The following is a 22887-nucleotide window of genomic DNA, read 5'->3' on the forward strand; positions in this document are numbered from 1 at the left end:
CAGTCAAAATTACTGGGCTGTTGATTAAAGAATACTCTTTGTTATATGGTCGAGCTTTCGAGAATGTTTATTCCCTTTATCAAGACATCTACAAGAAATTTGAAACATTGCAACGAAATTGTAAAACAAATAGGTAAAAAATGTACATACTAACTTGAGGTTATAGTAAAAATTCAGACGTGGCAACGAGAAAAACCAAGTTGATACTTTTCATCATGTAGAAAAGAGTCACACATTCAATTCAAAGTTTCAGAGAAAAAGTACAAAAAACTTATTTTATTTAAACATTTAAAATTATGTCACTGGCCATGCTTGATACTTACTCGGTGGCGTGGTAGCAACCAAAAAGAGAGAAGAAATATTTGAATTTTGATAATTGACATTATGAAAAGACATTTGAAGTTTGATGATTTGACAGAAAAAAACCAACACCAGGATTACCAAAAGGCAGACCAACTCCATGGCTGACACAAAACAAAATCAAAATTATCTGACTCTGTGTACAGTGCTGCCAAACACTCACAACTGAAGTAAATGGTTTTTTGATAGACTCAGCACTGTGCCCAAACCAAACACTATCTGTTGCTTGGAGAAACTGGAGAAATTAGTTCCAATTTTAAGATGTAATTGTAAATATTGCTGAGGTTGTTGACCTCAGTCTTTTTGTTCATGTTATTGGTATTCCTTTTGATAAAGAACATTTCTTCGAACAACCGTTTTTGTAAGTTACTTTCAGTACACAAAACTTTAACTTTGGTGTAGTTCATTGTGTGTTTAGTGCTGATGACATGCTCTGCAAGTGCACAGGTGATTTTGTTTGTGTGTGTCATCAGCACTAAACACACAATTAACTACACCGAAGTAAAAATCAGATATCATTCACATGAGTTCATTCAATGTAGAACTCATGTGAATGATATCTGATTTTTATTCCACAACGAATGTTCGAAATACAAACTGAGTAGAAAAAAGTATCTTCTGTATAATTCAGTGTTCATATAGAAGTATTTGTTTCGAAAGAGTTTTTTTCTTTCGTGTAATTGAATGTTTATATGAAATTAGCTGTTTCAGGAGAACTTTCTTTCAGTTTGTGTCTGAAAGTTACTTCTCTGCATGATCTACACATCCATGTATAGAGTTACTTATTTTCAAATTGATTACTTCCTTCCTTCCTTTGAAAGATTCCCTCATCCCTTTTTTTTGTATCAAGATGGAGTAGTAGAAAACCAAAAACTTTCTTTCTCAAAAATCCTCATGTTGTTTCATCATACATAGGTATGGCTCCTCAATACACTCTTGAGACTAATTTCGACAAATAAAAATAAATTGAAAATGGATATTAGCAAAATAAAGTGTACTGGAAGAAATACAAATTAGTTTTCGAATTTTGACTGCTTCAAAATTGGTTAATGCATTTCAAAAAACCTGAGAAATTCAAATACCTAGGGATTTGAAAATTAGTCGTCTTCTGAACTTGGAGAGAAGTCTTCTGGTTTATGTAGTGATTTTTTCAGGTGGTGTCTCCAATAATTGAAAAAACTCCCGAAAGAAAATGGCAACTCAGTTAGTAGTCACTGTTCAATTATTGAAGGGAAGATGGTACACATAAAAGTTGTTTCGAATCAGAACTACCCGATAGGCTGTCAAAACAATTCGAAACGTTTTGATTGTGAACAATTTAACAAGAACCAGAACAAGATTCCCCACTTTGTGAATGTCATCAGTTCTCAAAAATTCGACATACAACTAATGATATTCAATACAATATTACTTTGTGGTAAATATTCAGGAAGTACCGAAAACTTATGTGAATTTCTGGAACTTCATCTAGCTTTTCCTAATACGACTTATAACCAGTCCGTGCAAAGCTTATTGTTAAATCATCTGAAAATGGAATTTTTAACAGGTGATGATCGACTGTATTGTCAAACATGCGCCAAACTAACTGACTGTTATAAGGAAACAAGTATAGCTGAGGCTCCAGTCAATCTTATAATAACACTGATGATTTTCAAACAAGACTCAACCTCTAACGGAAGCAAGAAACTCTTTGGAAGGTTCGAAATAGATGAACATTTCAACCTAGCAGACCACTATTATAATATTCATGCAGTCATTGTTCACTGTGGTTCTGGCGTTGAATTTGGTCATTATTACGCCTTGGTCAAAGAAGAAACGGAAGAGAGGACATTGTTAGATCAAGATCTTCAGATGATGTGGTGCTGCAGGTTTTTCCGGGTTTTCCTGCAGCTGAAAAAGCAAATGCGCCACTGGAATCAATGAAGTCGCCCCGGAGCGCCAATTAATTTTTATTGTTGTTTTTATTTTATTTTTATCGTTGTTTTAATAAAATCATTCTTTCTTCATACTACATATAAAAAAAAATATTTCGAAAATTAGCAAAGCTGATATGAAATCATAAAATTCTTCACGAAGGGGTTAGAAACCGGAGTTCAGAAACAAAACATTCACGATCCACCATCTGACAGCGATGTTTCGCATTTTTTGTTAGATTCAATATTCAACTGCCCTTGAAAAACTGAGTAGAAGAGAACATACGAAGATCTCATCTATGGGATCGATAGAAAACTCAAACCCTGCCTGTCTAAGATAATTAAGGGTCCCCACGGCAAGGTGTCCTAATTTGTTTGGCATGTGATAAAAAATATTGCGAAACAATATATTTTTTAGAGGGTGGAAAAGGTAAATTAGTGTGGTTCATCCTAGTTAGAGACTAGGACAAAACACCAGAAAATGACAAGAATCGTATTAGCAGGCAGCGACTGTTAATACCGTTTTTGTTGAATAAACTCTCTCAGATTATTTTTGAGTGGTACAAAAATTTCTCTATCATGTACTAAAACCATCATTATCCATATCACTTTCTGCTTGACTCCTTTCAATATTATTTTCGGCAGAGTTTTTTGCAAAAGCAAACATGGTTTTATTTTCGCAATTTCTTAAAAAAATTCCTTAAGTTGCATTTAAGGACATGTAGGTATTCTTCAAATGAGTCATTTATTGGAGTGCAACTAATATATCCACGATGTTTCTTAGATGCTTTATTTCCATTTTCATTATATACATTACGTAGTCATTGACTGAATATCTAGTTTAATGTGGTGCTTGAATTTAATTTCTGGCGCGATAGTTATGAGATATCAATTTTACTTATATGATGAAGTGGGTAATTATAAGGAGAAGGATAATATCGTATTCTTCTAAACAGCTTCTCAAATACCATATTATATGTGAATTATAATAGGAATAGTAAGCTTTCCTCATGCGACAAACATATGCTATTGCGTATTATGCAGTAGAACTATAAAATAAGACCAATGTGGAGTAATTTGTTTTGTTGTATCTAAAAGGGATTCCAAGTTAGCATTCGCCCCGACTAATCATGGACAACATCGTCATATTTCCAATTCACACAAAACATTTATGAAATATAGACCTAAACCTTACACTAAATCACTTGATTTTTTGGTGAAAAACGTATGCAAATTTAACCGATGGTGTTTGAAACAGACGCGGCTGGTGGAATTTATTTCATAATATGTAGTCATAACAGATATCTAAATACTCATTGGTATTCGACACATACAAAACACGCTCCTTTTTTTCGAAAACAGTCGACGTTTACATTCTTCTCCGAGTAAACGACCCCATTCGAGCGCTCTTGATTACTTGTGTTCTATGGGAGCGTTATGGTCCTTATCTTGAACAGCTTTATAATTGGGTTGGACGGTCGAGGTCTCTTTTATTTCTTTAATTAGTATTTCCTCACTCGCGCGGGAATTGGTTTTTTATCTTTAGGTATGCGACACAGAAGTTGTCGATAATTTCATAAAATCATTATCTGATTTGTCATGATGTCTATCTTCAGTAGCTATCGATTCTTTGTAATCCTTAATAAGTTTGGTGCTCCACTGAAATCACAACTTTCAGTGAAGCAAAAAAAATGCATATGAAAAAAATGTATACATTTCTCTCTAATCGAATGAAAAATAATTTCTTTTACCCCAATGAATGAAGAAGAATTTGGAGATCGCTACAAAAAATAAATAAAACATTTGATTTAAACCTGATTTCACGGGGGTTTTTTTGTTATGAAAAATCATCATAACTGATCATTTTCAGCTAATATTGTTTTAAATATAATATATGCATTTGTTTCGTGAATTCAGTGATATAGATCATCCTAGTGACTACCAAATCGGTTTGGTATTGAGATTTAACATTAGCAGTGCCAGTTTGCAATTGTTTTTTAAGTCGAAACCTAATATCCTCTTCACAATCAAACTGTGTTCTCATACATGTTCTCAAACATATAGTGCATTTCAGTTGAAACCTCAATAAGTGATTTGATATTGAGACTGTAAAAAACTCATAAAACACTTCAGTTTCCAAGGGGCCACATTTTTTTGATAGACATAACACTATAAGAAAGAGCTATGACTCACAGCTCAAAAAAGGATTTATGCCGAGGTTAGCAAATATGGTTGATACACTGGTAACGTTTCATTTTTTATTCAATAGTGGAAAATATGAATGTATAATCGAAAATGAAGATTATTTCCTATATCGTTTCTTTTCTCATTTCTGGTGGATAATATGAATGCATGATCTAAGAAGTCGTAGGTTTTTTAAATGATAATGGAGTACGTGTATCTTTTTGGTTTATTCGGAGTGCCTGTATATTTTTGGTTTATTCGGTATCGAATTTGCGACTTGCTTGTTTTTTTTACGATGGTGTGTTTTTTCGAAATTTGTGTATTTGATTTGGTTACTTCGGAGATGTATTGGAACTTTTTCAAATGATTCGTTGCTATTTTGATTACAAATATGGTTCACTCCTGTGTGGCTCCTAATATTGTCCGGTCAGAAAAAAAAACACATCAGGTGAGTATATTTAAAATATTTAAAAATTTCATACTATAGGTTCAGGTTCCTCACAGAAAATAATATCTGAAGAAAATGCCGTTACTGAAATGTTTTACTGATATTTTACATATTTCTAGATTGCTTTTATTTTCCTTTCATCAAACTCTATAATGTATTACCTGGGCTTTTGTTGAAGCAGTTATAGACGAATCAGTCGAAAAAAATAGGAAAAGAACGGATATTTTGTTTAACGGTGGTATGTTTATTTAAAAGTTTTTGTATTTAATTAATTCGAAGGTGTTTGAGTGTATGCTTTGGAAGTTTTTCGAACATTTCTTTGCTATTTCGACTGGGAATATGGTCGACTCCTATGCAGCTGCTAATATTGTCCAGCTAGAAGGATGAAAATAGTTGAAACGAGCCCCTCTGATTGAGTTGATAGAGTAATTTTCATTTCTACGTGGATATCAACCTCTTTTCAGCTAACCCTCTCCTCTTTAGGAAAGTAATGTGCATAATAATATCAGAACATCCTTTATTGGTTCTACATCTACCAGACTAGCCAATCCCAATGAAAATCATTCTAGGGAGCAATAATTCACGAATATAGATACCTAAATGTCAAATTTGGTATGGATGGTATGGTATGGATATTAGTGATGAATAATTATCCAAAATAAAAATTACAGAACAATTGAAAACACGAACAAATAAAATAAGAATACTTTCGTTGAAAAACAATTGAATTTAAATATCAAGTTCTGGAATTTCCAATTTTGTTATAAAACTTCAAAACAATACAATAGTTGTCAGATAATACAACACTTTGTTTAATATTAGAAAGTATCTTGGTAGTATTCTGACAACTTCTCACAGGCTCTAGTACAAAATAAATTTTTCAACATTCTCTGAAGTAGACTTTTGTGTTTTCTTCTCAATATTTCTCACACATAACTCATATGCTTCAATAAACAATTTATTTCATTTTCATGGATTATTTAATTAATGAATTATTTCGTCTGGCATATCTTAAATACTACCAGACTACTTATCGCATCTTAAGAATTTGAAACTCTTTGAAAATTTCCATTTTCATTCGTGAAAAATGTACAGCGCTTTACCGTTGACGTTTTAATTATTAGTTATTCGAGTAAGTAATGCAATTCGAGAAGAAAAAGAAGAAGCGGTCGTTGAAAAAAATATTTCAAACCGCTATGGATAAATATTACAAGAACATATATGTAGCTGTCTGAAAAGGAGCCACATGAAATATAATCTCAAATTGAATCTGTTATTTACCGCGAATAATATCGAAAATATTTGTGTAGGTTGTTTTATAGGTGAATTAAATGAGCCACTCTTCTCGGTAGCGCAGAATATGAACATCGTGAGGATTTTTCAATATTCAAAAATACAATACAAATTTATTGAAGTCATATCGGCTCATTGAACATGTTGCTATGAATACATAATTATAAAAGATTTTTGAGATTTGTCTTTACTGATTTCGAACAAAAATCAAGGCGCATTGTTTTACCATTGTTTAAACCTAACATTACATGAGATCGAAAGTTGACAGATATAATATATAGACAAACATGAACAGTAGGTAAAACAGTAGGTAATTGAACTAGCCGATACTTGATGAAAAACAATATTAAAACTAATTAATACAGTTTATTGTATGACTTTCACTATAAAAGGTTTTACAAAAACCACGACACGTGCTTCGCTATACAATTTTCTTTCCGAAACCAACCAATTCACCCTTGATTAAGCCCTTAAGAAAATTTATAGTTTCATATTCAGCTATTGATGGAAAAGTCAAGTAACAAAAAAAAACAAAAAAAAACAAACCTTGTCCATGTTACCTTTAATATCATACATCAACTGTATAGGACGATGCTATCATTATCAAGCTGGGCATCCTCGAAATCATTTGGTGGTTCTAACATAATCTAACACTCGAACGCCTTGAGAAGAAATCTCAAACTAATTTAATGAATGAATTGACAATGAAAACATGAAAGAAAAAAACTCATGTGTTCGTTCAGGTTCAAACTCAATTCTTTCGTCATTTTTTTGTTAGAATTTTGTAGAAAATACAATACATTCTCATTGAAAGCACAGACTTCTGCTTGCTTCTTTTGATGGTTCCGTAAATTTGTGTTTCTTGCATCCGAATGTTTCTACGCTTGGCTACATCACACCAATGAGGGCTGACTAGCCTCTCATTTTTATAATGGTTTACTGATTGGACATTTTGATTGGACATTTGTATTCATGTAGGGGGTGGAATTTATTTCAAGGTAAAGGACATAAAAATCTTTAATATTCAATATTTTTGTATTAATTGGCAGATGTCATTTTGAAATTATAAAGCACTCATAACGATCACAAAATGGTTAAGGCTTTCGTGGATATTTGGAATTTCTTTCTCCTCTGTCTTTCTCCTCCTTATGAAGAAATTCCAAAAATCCACGGCCTTCAAACCCGGAAAATAGTGACGCTATTAACAATATTCATGAAAGAAGATACAGATAATTCATGACAAACGTCCGTTTGTAAATATAGAATAAATTCAGGAAATAGCTAAGGGCATCTACTTTATATCAATTCAGTTTTCAGATTCAAGAAAAAAGATTTAAAGCCATCTTTGTGAGAATATCGCCTCGTCCAAATCAGCAGCTCCGCCAGGGGCAACAACTAGTCTACAGCTATTTTCGTGAAAATTTTTGCCAAAAAAATTATCCTATCAAATTTGTCTATTTCTAGTCATGTGTGTCGAAATAACCAATGAAACCATCATTACACTGATAACTACCCATGGATAGTTTTCACGGGTAGTTATCACTATGTCATGACATTGCTAAGCAACCAACATAATAAAGTTGTTTGACATTTCAGTAATTCAATTTATTTCGAAAATGTCACTTCCTCGCTTTGGTATTCAAAATGATGCGGCAATTGTTAAAATTATTGAAGAAAATACACCAAAAAATACTGTCAATAGTAAAAAATACACTTGGAAAATATTTATGGAGTTTTGTGACGCCAGAATATATGAATTGGATGGAAATCGTACTCTCGAAGAGCTTGCATTAATACTCAAGGATTGGGCGATTAATATGAGAAAAAAGGATAGCACAGAGTTTAAGGAGGCTACTGTTAAAACCGTATGGAATATAACAAGCAAATTATTACAAGAAAAGTATTACAAGGAGTATAATATCATGCTAGACCCCTTTAAAAGTGTTGCATTCAAACAAGCGCGGAATGCACGCGACGCAGCACGAAGAAATTTACAAACAGATCCCACTAAACGCAAAACAAGCTCAGTACCATTAACTTCAAATGAAATGAGTAAAATTATAAACTTTTGGGATGAAAATACCCCTATAGGACTCCTACGCAAATTTTATCACATAGCAACGGTGGAATTGGCTTGGAGAGGTGGTGAAGGTGCTGCTTGCTTAGTTGATTATTTTCATATCGAAAAGGACAACAATGGATCTCCAACTAATAGGATAGAATGTAATCCAATTTTCAGTAAAACCTGCCAAGGGGGTTCAAAGAACTGCGCCTCTAGCAAATGGTTAGTTTAAAATAGTGATAACAATGCTTGTCCTGTCAGATTATTCATTAAATTATCAAAACGAGGCACAAATATCAAGACAAATAAACTATTTTTAAGGCCAAATCGTCACTGGAAGACAGGAAGCGATAACTGGTATGACAATATGCCTCTGGGTAGAAATATAATCGATGGATGGACGAAATCTTCTGCTGAAGCAATTGGCTTGGATACGAAACAGAGGAAAATAACCAATCACTCTAATAGAGCAACTGCAGTCAGTCAACTAGCTAAGAGTGGAGTTCAAGAACAGCATCTGTTGAAAATTACTGGGCACAATAATGGAAATTCCATAAAACCTTATTTGAATATTGATCAGGAACATCATAACCAAATAATCAATATTATGCGTGGAAACACCTATGCAGTAACCAAGGCAAATACAGCAAGATCAACGGAATATCATTATACGAATTGTTCTTTTAATAACTGTGTGTTCAATAAATAATTTTGTTCGAATTGCAAAAAATTTTCTCACCGAATATCCCTCGAACATTGATAAATAACTCATAATTTTATCACAACTTCCTCAAGCACGTTATTTTAGGTAACATCCCTCCGCCTTCGGCATCGGGATGTTACCAAATAACGTGCTTTCGAAAACTGTGATAAAATTATTTCGTTAGTTATCAATGTCCTTGGGATATTATAGCTGATAACATTTTTCACAATTTCATTTCTTTCTTTGCTCAAGGAAAAAGTAACAAGCCTGTGGACAAGAAAGATCAGACCTGCCGTTTTGTGCCACATTCATATGAATTATCAGGAATATATCTGAAAGTACTGGTATTTTTTATTGACTTCAAATTCTAGACCCTGAGGTCTCTTAATCACTAAGACATCCGAGAATAAGAACTTATCTTTGTTTTCAATTTTATATGTGATGATATTTGGAAATATGTTGTTAAGAGTTGAAACAAAGTCCTCTACCTCAGATTTAAATTGCAAATACATTGTCTACATATCTTTTAAAGTATTCTGACTCCTCTTTTTCCTCCAATTCAAATATGCTCATAAACAAATCATCTATTAAGAACGACAGTATATTTTCTATTGCCGAGCTTTCGTGCTGTCTGTAGAAGCAGATGTTGAACTGAAAGTAATTTTGTTCCATGCGGATTTTTTTCAATTGTATGTAGTCTTTGATTGATTCTCTACTGATCCTGAGAAAAATCCCTCAAACTGTTACAAAAAATATGTCGGTCAGACTGAGCGAGTCACTAGAACCCGTTTCAAAGAACTCGCAGAAAGTATTCGATTTCGGAGACCAAAGAAATTTAGTGCCATTCAACACGCTTCGCAGAATGGTCATAGAATAAATGAAGTCTCACATATAATATACATATACATATGAATGAATAAACAGGGTAATCACTGAAGCTGAATTGGATACAGCTTGTGCGTACCCAATTCATAAACATGTATAGTTGCAGATGTTGATATAATTTGTGAAGAAATAACTTGAGAAGTAGATAGAGTTAGTGGAAAAGTAAAGTAGAAGTTGAACGAATATAAATAGAATATTAATATAAAGTATTGTAAAAATTACATGGAAATAAAACCTACATATTACATAATAACCTAATATGAAATTACGAGTAACGATAATTATAATTGTAGATGAGCACTTTGAAAAAATATCATATAATAATTACTAGTAAAATAAAACGTGAGTGTAGAATATTGAAGCTGATGAAAACGAAACTATAAGAATGTAAATGTAGAAGTTGAAAGAATATATGATAGGATATTACTATAAAGTATTGGAAAAGTTGAATGAAAATAAAATCTGCATATTATATATCAACATATTATAAAAATATGAGAAAGGATAATTATAAATGTAGAGAAGCACTTTGAAAACATATCATATAATAATAACTAGTAAAATATAAAGTTCAGAAAACTGTTGAGCTTATTCAGTACTTGAGAGTGATTTCTTGTAATTTATTGTTAACTATATCGTGTAATATACAGGCTGATTCACGGTGGATGGCACATTAGACGTTTCTGGTGAACCAGACAACGGATTACTTTGAAAATTTAATGAAGGGCATATTCGGATATTCTCTAGCCAACTGAAATATTTTCGACAATACAGTGTTGCCGCTTCTATTAGAAAGCAGTAGCAACTTTGATTTTTCAAATGGAACACTCTGTATATAATATTATTTTTGGAATCTCCAACAATTGCCCGACAACTTTTCTTGATATTTCCCTACACCTATCTGTTACCGTTTTCGAAATAAAAATTAATTTCAATTTTTTTCTTCGAAAATCATGACTTCTAAAAATGCCGATATCTTTTAGTTAAGAAGTACTATGATATCGAAATTTGGTTTGGAGTTAGGTGATACTTGGACACTTCCCACACGTCAGCCTAATCTCCGTTACTTCAATACAGGGTGGTAAAAAAATACAGTTTTTTCGTTTGCTTGAAAAAGTTGCTGAAATTTGATTATTTTAAATAGAACACCCTGTATATTATTGGAAATTCGGAAAGCTGCTGAAATTTGCTTTTTTTCTATGTATATCATACCTATACCTAACTAGTCAAGTTTCGGACTTATGAACATTTATTTGTGAAAATGTCCCTTCAGAATGGTATTTCCATTCGGTATTTGGTAAGCAGGCCATGATTACTATTTGACAGTAGCGTTGTGACATTCTCCTAATAATATCGAGATTTTCGTCACTTCAGAAGTTGCAAATACCTTCAAAACGATGGAACAAAACTATTCAAACGAAGTTCTTATGAATTTGTTTATTATTTTTGGACAGTGTGACAAAATTATCAGCAGAACATGTAGAAAGTTCAATGAAATGTATCCGAATCTACCGCCAATGAACTTCAAGAAATTTATACGAATTCAGAACAATTTCAATATGTTTGGATAAACTTTAAAAAAGCACCAAGAAACTTGAAATTGGAAATATTGATATGAATAATTATAAAAAAGTATAAAAAATTATAAAAATGTGGAATATTTCAAAATATGTTCGAATCGCTGGCCGTTCACTTCCAAGCACTTTAAAATGCGGGTGTTGACTGCTTTCGTGGTGGCAGATCTGATTTCATTGGGATCCAAATCTTCAAATGTTTGGGCAATCCTTTCTAACAATTCATCTCTCGAACGCACGGGTATTTTGTAAACTTTTTCTTTAAACATTTCCCACAAATAAAAATCTAATGGATTAAGATCGGGTGATCTCGCTGGCCAATTCCATGGTCCCAAGCGCCTCATCCACCGATCGTCAAATAGTCTATCCAGTTCTGCGCTCACTTCTCTTGTGCAATGTGCAGGAGCTCCGTCTAGTTGGTACCAATAGTTTCGATAATCTTCGAGTGGCAGATTATCCACGAAACTGTCTACAGTATTCTCCAAAATATTCAGGTAGCTTCTGGATGTTAATGACTCCTCGTATATCACGTACCTCAATTTGTTGTCCATCAACATGCAGAAGACATTAAAACTAAATTTTTCTTGTGACGTGAGGATTTTCACTGGACCAATAATGACGATTTTTTCTATTGAAAATTCCTTCTCTCGAAAATTTCGATTCATCAGTCCAAATAATTTTATTTAAAAAAAGTGGATCTTCTTGAATGCGTGTCAACAACATTTCACAAAATTCTACTCTCTGTTGAGGATCTTGAGGCTTCATTGCTTGAATTTTGGTGAATTTATAATCATGCATTTTATGTCTTCGCAAGATTCTTTGAACCGATGAATATTTTATACCCAAATCTTCTTCAGCACTTCTTATCGATGACTCGGAAAATGCGTGAAAATATGCTAAGACATTAATCTGGTTGTCTTCGAAAGTTACGGGTCGAGGCAAGTTTCTTGGTGCTTTTAAAGTTGATCCAAATGCATTGAAATTGTTCTGAATTCGTATAAATTTCTTGAGGTTCATTGGCGGTAGATTCGGATACATTTCATTGAACTTTATACATGTTCTGCTGATAATTTTGTCACACTGTCCAAAAATAATAAACAAATTCATAAGAACTTCGTTTGAATAGTTTTGTTCCATCGTTTTGAAGGTATTTGCAACTTCTGAAGTGACGAAAATGTCGATATTATTAGGAGAATGTCACAACGCTACTGTCAAATAGTAATCATGGCCTACTTACCAAATACCGAATGGAAATACCATTCTGAAGGGACATTTTCACAAATAAATGTTCATAAGTCCGAAACTTGACTAGTTAGGTATAGGTATGATATACATAGAAAGAAAGCAAATTTCAGCAGCTTTCCGAATTTTTAATAATATACAGGGTGTTCCATTTAAAATAATCAAATTTCAGCAACTTTTTCAAGCAAACGAAAAAACTGTATTTTTTTATCATCCTGTATTGAAGTAACGGAGATTAGGATGACGTGTGGGAAGTGCCCAAGTATCACCTAACTCCAAACCAAATTTCGATATCATAGTACTTCTTAACTAAAAGATATCGGTATTTTTAGAAGTCATGATTTTCGAAGAAAAAAATTGAAATTAATTTTTATTTCGAAAACGGTAACAGATAGGTATGGGGAAATATCAAGAAAAGTTGTCGGGTATTGTTGAAGATTCCAAAAATAATATTATATACAGAGTGTTCCATTTGAAAAATCAAAGTTGCTACTGCTTTCTAATAGAAGCGGCAACACCGCATTGTCGAAAATATTTCAGTTGGCTAGAGAATGTCCGAATATGCCCTCCATTGAATTTTCAAAGTGATCCGTTGTCTGGTTCACCAGAAACGTCTAATGTGCCATCCACCGTGAATCAGCCTGTATATCGTTCCGTATGTCGTAACCATTTCTTTATATGAGTTTTGAATGATTTGAAGTTTTTGATGGATTTCAAGTGACCTCGTGGGACGTTATACAACTTTGGACTCAAAAATTCAATACTGCGTTGCCTCACGCTTTTTTCACATTTTGGCAATGTACAATGACCATGTTTGATGGGATCAACTTTTTTTTTTTTTGTTGGATGCTGATTATGATTTTGAAACAGAAGAGTTTTCTCGGGTCAAAAAATTGACTATCTTTATATAGTACGTCACTCGAATAGGTAATTTTTTCATTGTATATAATTCTAATTATCCATGTTTGTGAAGTGACAATATTATTTAGGTATTATTATTTCGGTACCTCTCCAACATAGTATCCCATACGAAAGTTGAGACTGTGTCAGAGAAAAATAAACGGTTTTCAAATGAGCTATGTCCAGTAATTCTCTCAAGTATTTAAAACGTGAAAGAAAACCTCTAAACTTTACAAATATGTTTTGCTTGTAAGTCCCATCTCAGGTGCCTATCAATAATTATTCCTAGATATTTTACCGATTTCTCTTCAGGTATTATGGTTTCCTGATTATCAACAAAATCACCAATGTTTGGTAAGTTTTTTGCATATGATGTGAACTGGAGGTATTTTGTCTTTTCTATATTAAGGGTTATTTCGTTGTATCTGAACCATTCCTTGATTTTTTTGAGATCCAGTTCAACTTCATTTTTGAGGGTCTTCCAGTTTTCAGATTCTATATCCATTGATAATAAGCTATTGATGTGAAGCGTGAATAGTAGTGGCCCAAGAACAGTTCCTTGTGACACTGCATATGTGATATTTCTTATTTCGCTAATGGTACCATCTATACAGACTTGTTGTTGACGATTTGAGAGATAGCTCTTCAGTCAGTTGTATGTGTTTCCTCCAATCCGTATATCTGCAATATTTTAAATAATTTCTGATGGCATAGTGTATCAAAGGCTTTAAAGAGGTGAACAAATCCATAGAATGAAGGTTTCTTTGAATCAATTGCTTTATATATCTTTAATGTTAATGTACAAATTGTATCTTCGGTTGACTTTCCTTCTCTAAATTCATATTGACTCCCTGAAATAACATCGTGTTTGTCTAGGAATTTCACTAGTCTCGTTTTCAATATTTTTTCAAATATTTTAGCAATATTTGAAATCACCGAAATTGGTCGATAATTCAAGAGTTCTTTTTTATCTCCTTTTTTGAATAAGGGTTTTACAATTGCCATTTTCAATAGCTTGGGGACCAATCCTGTGTGGAAACATTTATTAATTAGTAATTATTGGAGCAGCGATTTGTTTTGATATTTCTTTCGATGTTTCTGACCTTATGTTATCTCTTCCCGGGGATTTTTTATTTTTTACTGTTTTGATTATTTTCATTACTGCAAATTCATCAGTTCTGTCTGTTTTAAAAAAAAATCTGTTTAAAATCTGTTTTTCCGTTAACCAGCTGTCGCACCCCTACGAACGACAACCCTCATAAGTCGAAACTTGTGCGAGCTAAGGATTAACGAGGTCTTACCTTTTAACGTGTGATTCCTAACACGGGTTGGAGAAAGATATATTGTGTCATTCACATTATTTATTTTTTCTTCAAAATTATTGGGAATATTGATTTTTTTGGCTAATGTTTTTCCCAAGTTACAGAAATAGTCATTGAATTCATTTGATATATCATTTCAGATAGAGATTGATAGAGAATCTTTTTAAATAGAGAAACTAACTTTTGATTTACTTGTTTTGATTTCATTTCATACCAGAGGTTATCCCTTTTCCAATCAGGGACTATATAATTCCTTACCGAAAAGGTTTGCCAGTTAGGTCCCTATTCCGTCCCATTTCTATGTGGTGCCCAATACCCTTGGAATGAGCTATAATTGACACAAATCTCATTGATAAGTAGAATTTCGAACCTCTATTGTAAAATGAATCTATTGATGACTGGTGATCTCCTGATGATGCTAACTTGGAAAGCGAAACCCGCGTAAAGGAAAGAATTATTTTTCGACAATAGAATGTAAGGAAGATTTTTTATGAAATAAAAGATGTCATTAACTACAAACCTTACCTAAAAATTACAAAAAAGTTTCGAAAATTCACCATTAGTTTTTGGCAGATATTTTAAATTTATTCCCGGTAATGTTCCTACTTTTGATTTCAGTATTTAAATTGAACCTCGAGAATTCGTTAAATCCGACCTAAGGTATGCAATGGTCGGTAAACCGTAAAGACATTCTCGGGTGTCATTTCAGAAACCCAACCAGATGAATCGCTTCATCCTGCGATCATTTCAATTTGTGAATCTTTTATTTTTCATCAGTTATTATGCTTTCAGAATAAGTCGAAAGAATTTATGAAGAAGTGGAATAAAAACAGTTGGTGAATTGAAAGCGATTTGCGCCACGTTTTAGAGTCGTTATTAATTTCTTGAGTTAGTTATTCAAATTATTCAATCAAATGAGTTTTCATTATATTTTGAACGATTACATATCTCTACCAAATCTAAATCACTTTATGGTTTTAATTATTATTATCGTTGAATTCGGTGTACTTTTTTCAGGTTGAATTAAGTTTGAGGTTAAATGACAATGATCTATTTAAGTGAATAAACGAAATAAAAAATTACAGGTGAAGACCAGGAAATCCTATACTATCGGCCCCCTGTCTCCTGTCAACTGTTGTCAGGAGGAAATTGGCCAAATGCTCCCGACAGGGTAGCAACTGCCATACAAAGGGAGAGAGAGAGAGCTGTTGATGTTTGAGCTTATTGTTTTCATAAAATGGAAAACTTTGTGGAAATATATTTCATGATGGTAAAAATACTTTCTTTCTATCGTCATATTATTTCGACGTTCGCTTTTGTTTCGCCATATATTATAGCAAAAAAAAATCAAATGCAGTCATTAAAGAAATAGCTAAATTACTTTATTAAAAGAAACCAAAATTCTTTTGTAAATATATATTTTTATTTTCCGAAACGTTATAGCATATATGTGGTGAGTCAGTCGATAGTTGATAAAAATCCATGACATATTCAAGAAACACTTTATTGAAAGATTTTCACCAAACAGTTTCACAAAAACGCAACACGTGTTTCGCTATACAATAGCTTCTTCAGGCATATCTTTACTAACTAAAATCTACATATACAATGCTCTATTTATTTTTACAATTTGAAGTATCTAATTTATAATTAAATGTGTATCACCTATTTATTTATTGTTAAAAATATGTATCTGAGTTTCTCAAAATTCACAAATTTCAGGTACCGGAAACGCTAAGACCAGGTCGGTCAGTTTCCAATTTGCAATGCGACGTTTCGTACGGACCTCTAGTTTTTTCATCCATTTCTGTAGCTACTGTAATTCAGTTATTTGTTAAAATACATGTGTTTCCCGACATTTTTCTCATTATCGGTGTTTGGTCCTGGTCAGAACTACCTCAAAAAAGTAGGGACCAATATTTTTTGGGACAATAACACAAAGTTTCACATAAACTCCACATATTGGAAGTAAGCAAGTAACAAACAGAAAAGAAAATTAATGTCAAAATACTCTTACGTCAAAATACTTCTACTCCTCTCGTCAGTACCGGCTAGGTCATTTCAGACGAAGTGGATCGCCTGAATATCCGGAACAAAGAGAATTAGTTCCAATTAGTCATAATCTCTTTCTGCTCTATTAATTAACTGCGTCACCTGCAGACTGAGTCCGGAAGCAAATCCACAAACACATACTCCGAGGTAGGAGTCACAATAATAAATAAATGTATTCCGGAGAGCCGCATACGATATGCCCATGGAAGTAATGTCTTATATATGGAAAGCTAATATTATTTCAACTTGATGGGGATAACCACAGACAGATCGGCTTCGGAGTACTAGCTACTCGTCAGTGCCGGTTGGGTCATTCCAGATGGAGTGAACCGTTTGAATATCCTAAACAATCAAAATCAATTCCAAATAATCTTAAGGGCATACACATATTTGCTTTGACATAATATGTCAATAGAATGAAATGTCCATATATCATATTAGGTGGTAGTCCACATATATAGTCCAATTCCAATAATCTCAATAATTCAAATTAGGTCCATATTTTCGGTTCCAACATAACTTTTCAGCAATGGTAACCAGATACGATCCATTTCCACATAGTTGATCGAAATAAACTTATTTTCCGCTAGAAAAAAATATATGCAGATTTTTTGAATTTTTCCATTTATTCGTCATATTCTTTGGCAACAATTTTTAGTTCACTTCATTTCATTGCGTGATTACCAATTGATTTTAAAATATGCTTCGCTATGCCCAGTCTAGTTAACTGCTTTTTCTTTATATACTTTTCCTCGATGTTTATTTTTTCTTACACTAAGGAGTCTTGAAATTTCATTTTTATAAGATGTTACACAGTAACAGTCCCTTTGCTATCAGTGATATAAAAAATCATGTAGAAAACCGTAAACCACCATATCCCTAAATATTTGGAAGGCTTCAACTTCTTGAGCGATTATCAATATGACTTTCGGAAACAAAGATCTACAGGCAACCTTCTATGGTATGACACCCATATTTGGAACAACGCAATCGAGAAACATGGAGAGTCAAGAGCTGTAGCGTTTGATATTTCTAAAGCCTTCGACCATGTCTGGCATGAAGGTGAGCTGGCCAAACTTCGAAGCTATGGCTTGTCTGGTCATTTTTGTGTATGGCTCTTCAGCTTCCTGAAAGAACGTTTCCTGCACGTGTCCATCGATGGATATCTCATGAATCCTTTCATGAGCTGGTGTTCCCCAGAGATCCATATTGACTCCAACCCCTTCTTTATTGTATATCAACGACTTATTGGAGAAAACCAAGAATCCAATATATTGCGTTGTTGATGACAGCACACTTGCCTCGTCATTACATTTGGATACCAGGACATCGGCTGCGGATGCACATCTTCACCGGCAGCAGGAGGTTGAATATCTGAATGATGATCGAGAAGTGACGTCAAATTGAAGTGAAAATAACTTGGTTCGATTCAATGCCACAACAATGGTTTTCTACAAAAAGACAAATGTCTCCGAACCGAATATGATAATGTCTGTTCAGACAATTCTACTTACTGCTTTGATGAGTTTGTTAGGTGTTAAAATGCAAAAGCCGTTTCTCAAAAGATTGGAAGACTGTTCCGAACCAGAAAACTGTTCACACTTCAGCAAATTTTGATGCTTTATAAAGCTCAGATCAGACCTTCTTTGGAACATTGTTCTCATGTATGGAGCTCCGTCCCTAAGCATACTCTGAAGCTGCTTCATCGCCATGCTTCCCAGAACAGTTAAAAAAAATCTGTTAAAACCTGTTTTTCCGTTAACCAGCTGTCGCACCCCTTTAATCGACAACCCTCAGAAGTAGAAACATGTGCGAGCTAAGAACATTTTAACGTGTAATTTCTAACACGGATTAGATGATAGCACCTCTAGAAAAATGTTTTTGAGAGATTTTGTTGCAGGTAAAAAATTGCAATTGTTATTAACAAAATAAGATTTAAAAAAATTATTATTGAATTTTTCGTTAATAACTCAAAAAATGTTAATATTTAAGCAGTTTTGAAATAAAATCGTTGAATAGGAGGATATTTACGATAAAAAAATTCCGACTCTCGAAAGTCTATCTCCATTTGAATTGAAGGGGTTATATTTTTTTTTTATTTATAATTTTAATTTGACGTTGAAAATAGGATACCGCGCGGCTGTTATGGCATGCGCGCGCAGCCGCTAAAAAGAGTTTATCAAAAGAAATTATTTTTTTATAACATAAAATGTTATTTTGAAAATTTGAAAAAAATTTAGTATCTTCTTAACACTTGAATGAATTGAGTCCCGTAGAAAAAAAAAGTTTTTTCACCATTTTTCAATTGTTAACTAACAAATTTCTTCCCAATCTCTGTTGGCATAAATAATGGTATAAAAGATATAAATGATTGGCCTATAAATTTTAAACTTCGTGGAGCCCTTTTGATACATGTACTTCATACGATCCTGCGATAAAAGTTCATAAAAATTTATTAATTTGTTAATTATGATTTTTTAACGTATTCTAAAACACTTCATTGTGTGATTTTCACTAGACAATTTTACAAAAATGCAACACATGTTTCGCCATACAATGGCTAGTGAAAATCACACAATAAAGTGTTTAGAATAAGTTAGTTATGGATTTTCATCAAGTATCGGCCGATTCCATTATATATGATTTTTTATAACTATTGCAAAATGAAATATCTGAAAATTGTTGATAAATTTTTTTTTCAATAGATATTCAGCTATGTCTGTTTTCAAATCAAACAATGGCAGTTATTACCATAGAATATGAATTTTTTACGTAATTTGTTAATTAAATTGTTTCAAAGAAATAGAGAAATCCAATTGTTTTGAAAACTTTTTCTTTGCTATTCTGTTGTCTAGAGATAATTATGATTTGAAAAAAACAATTATCTTAATTTCAATTTTAAATAGTTTAAATTTGATTTTTTTATATTTTAATTGTTTAAATAATTTCTATTTATTATTCAATTGTTTATCAGTTCAACAATTTGTTGTAAACGAATATTGATCAACGTTATATTTTTTTCTGAAGCAGAAAAAAATTATTAAAACAGCCATATATAAAGAAGAACCATAACATTCTTTTTATTCATTATAATACGTTCTAATATCATACGATACGGTAATGAAAAAAAATGATGGCCCTTTTTTATGTATAGCTGATTTTATAATTTTTTCGGCTTCAGAAAAACAATATAACGTTGGTCAATATTTGTTCATAACAAATTGTTGAACTCATGAACAATCGAATAAAAAAATTTTTTTTTTGTCAAATCATTTAAAAGTGTAAATTATGATTTTTGAAAGCAAAATTATTTCTCAACTAATTATTTAAACAATCGAATAGTAAAAAAATCGATTTTAAACAATTAAATATTGAAATTAGGAGATTTTTTTTAATCATAATTATTTCTAGACAACAAAAGAGCGGAATTTTTTTTTTATTAAATTTCTCTATTTGTTTAAAACAATTTAATAAACAAATTACCTAAAAAATTCATATATATATATATATATATATATATATATATATATATATATATATATATATATATATATATATATATATATATAAAGGGCTCCACGAATTTTAAAAGTATTTATACCTTTTATCCCATTATTTATGCCAACGGAGATTGGGAACAAATTTGTTAGATAACAATTGAATAACTGTTTGAAAAATGGTGATGAAACTTTTTTTCTACGGGACTACATTCATTCAAGTGTTAAGAAGATGATAGATTTTTTCAAATTTTTAAAATGACATTTTATCTCATAAAAAAATTATTTCTTTTGATAAACTCTCTTTAGCGGCAGCGCGCGCATGCCGTAACAGCCGCGTGGAACCCTATTTTCAACGTCAAATTGAAATTATAAATAATGGAGATAGAGTTTCGGGATTTGGGACTTTTTTATCAGAAATTTCCTCCTCTTTCACGAGCTCTCATTGCCTCAATATTAATATTTTTTGAGTTATTAACGAAAAACTAAATACCATTTTTTTAAAATCCTATTTTGTTAATAACAATTGCAATTTTTTATCTGCACCAAAATCCTTCAAAAACATTTCTTTATAGGTGATTCCGAATCGAATGAGCTATTGCTCATATGTTTAGGACCTTCATCTCTATTTTCAATATTTTTGAACTTGTTGATTTTACTAATCCACCACCAACTCACTCATCGGTCGATTAAGAGAGTGAAAAAAGCACCCACGTTGAACCGCCCAGCTACCGACCTATAGTCTGAAACATCGAAGAAAAGTTTCAGATTTGTCTCTCCTCTATAGATACTTTTACGGGAAGTGTTCAAGAAACTTGGCATATTTGATTCCCCCAAGAGCGGTACATATCAAATATACGCGACGGTCTGTGGCTGCCCATCGTTTTTTGGTTCAGTATACCTCAAGTTTCACTTTTCAAGAACCGCGTTTACATGGAATAAGCTTCCTGTGAACGTTTTTCCAAATGGATTGATTCTCCAACGTTCAGCTACTTTCGCACAGGCACTGCTCTTAGAGCGTCATAGGGATTTTTCTGTGATGCTTGTGTTTTGTCCTCAAAAAAATCCTTCGTTTTTCATAATTTTCTTATCAGAGGAGATCTCAGTGTATAAATAGTTCTAAGAATTTGCAATGGCGATAGGCTGATCCTTGTCACCGATTCTGTGTATCATTTTCATGAAACTTCTTGAGACTTAGCAGAATGTTCCAAAAAAATAATGTAAATATGTATTCGCTATAATATGAGGCCACTTCTCATCAATGTTTTCTTGAATTATTTGAATTGAAAAGAACTGATAATGAAATTTACGTTAGAAAAGGGAAGTTTATAATCAATTTCCTACGATGTGGTGATCAAAAAACATCAATAAATACTCTTCATACGAGTGTTCATCGAAAGAAAACTCATACTAATTGATATCTCCACTATAAATCTAATCATCACACTAATTAATTTCAAAAAAGGTATGGTCAGATGTTTGTATGATATGGTTAAGACAGTTTGCAATTAAGTTCGTATAATGAAAAAGGAAATTATTATTATTGAAACCGTTTTCGAGAAAAAAGCATATTTGTAACAGTTTGTAGAAAAAGCTCCCGAAGGAATTGGTAGTAACAATAACCAGCATATACAGATTATACAACTATCACACACCTGACAACAACATATGTACTACACAACAAACGTCATACATTATGAACCCGATTTGATTGAAAAATTCGTTACAGACATGATGTGAAAACAACTTTCAGAACTACCAATAAATTGAGATCTCTTTTGTCACAGACTTAACCCAAAAATACAGTTGAAAAAACGAATGAGTATTGGAATGTTCTTGTGGAGAATAGGTGGAACCTCAAGACCACTAGTAAACCAAGAGCCAGGGACCAATTCTAGGTGGCCATTTCAAAAGTCACGAAACTTTCCACAGTCAAACATTTACATTCTATACCTACTGAAAGTTAAAAGCCCTCTGTGTCCGGGGTAGACTATCCTAGAAAAAGGTTAAGAACCCAACCAGCAAAGTTGTTTTATAATTCCATGGTGTTGCAACAGTTTTATTTTATTAGTATTTTATAATTACTTCCAAAATGCTAATTGATCATATTAGATGATCGGTGGACATAATGCAGTTGTAGGCAATAAAAGTGTTTTATAAATTTGTCATAGAAACGTTTATGAAATAAAATTAAAAAACCATTATAAAATAGTCAGGAAATTATCGCAGAAACGTTTTCGCAACTAACTTATAAAACTTATTTTCCTATAAAAGTAAATTGTAAAGATTTTCATGATAGTTATAAAACTATTTCTAGCTTATTTTATAACTGTTTCCTGTAGCTATAATGAAATTATTTTATTGGAATGCTTTCAGACACTATTTTATTTTCATTACCATATTGTCATTTCAATGATAATTTCCCAACTATTTTATAGTATGATATATTAAC

General features: G+C 32.4%; 2 protein-coding genes across 2 annotated transcripts in view; both read left to right on the forward strand.

The window, feature by feature from the left end:
- Nucleotides 1–22887, forward strand: part of LOC111503294 (uncharacterized) — a 578705-nt gene that overhangs the window by 419553 nt on the left and 136265 nt on the right. The gene's annotated exons all lie outside the window — the stretch shown is intronic.
- LOC141482328 (uncharacterized) lies at nt 7792–9072 on the forward strand. The gene is made up of 2 exons (XM_074175407.1): nt 7792–8482; nt 8582–9072. Exons 1-2 carry the CDS (start codon nt 7815–7817, stop codon nt 8967–8969), a joined length of 1056 nt encoding a protein of 351 aa, XP_074031508.1. The 5' UTR covers nt 7792–7814; the 3' UTR covers nt 8970–9072.

This window comes from Leptinotarsa decemlineata, unplaced genomic scaffold (assembly GCF_025532065.1).
Source record: "Leptinotarsa decemlineata unplaced genomic scaffold, Ldec_3_MD MMD2_tig00001019_RagTag_RagTag, whole genome shotgun sequence".
Classification (NCBI taxonomy): Eukaryota; Metazoa; Arthropoda; class Insecta; order Coleoptera; family Chrysomelidae; genus Leptinotarsa; species Leptinotarsa decemlineata.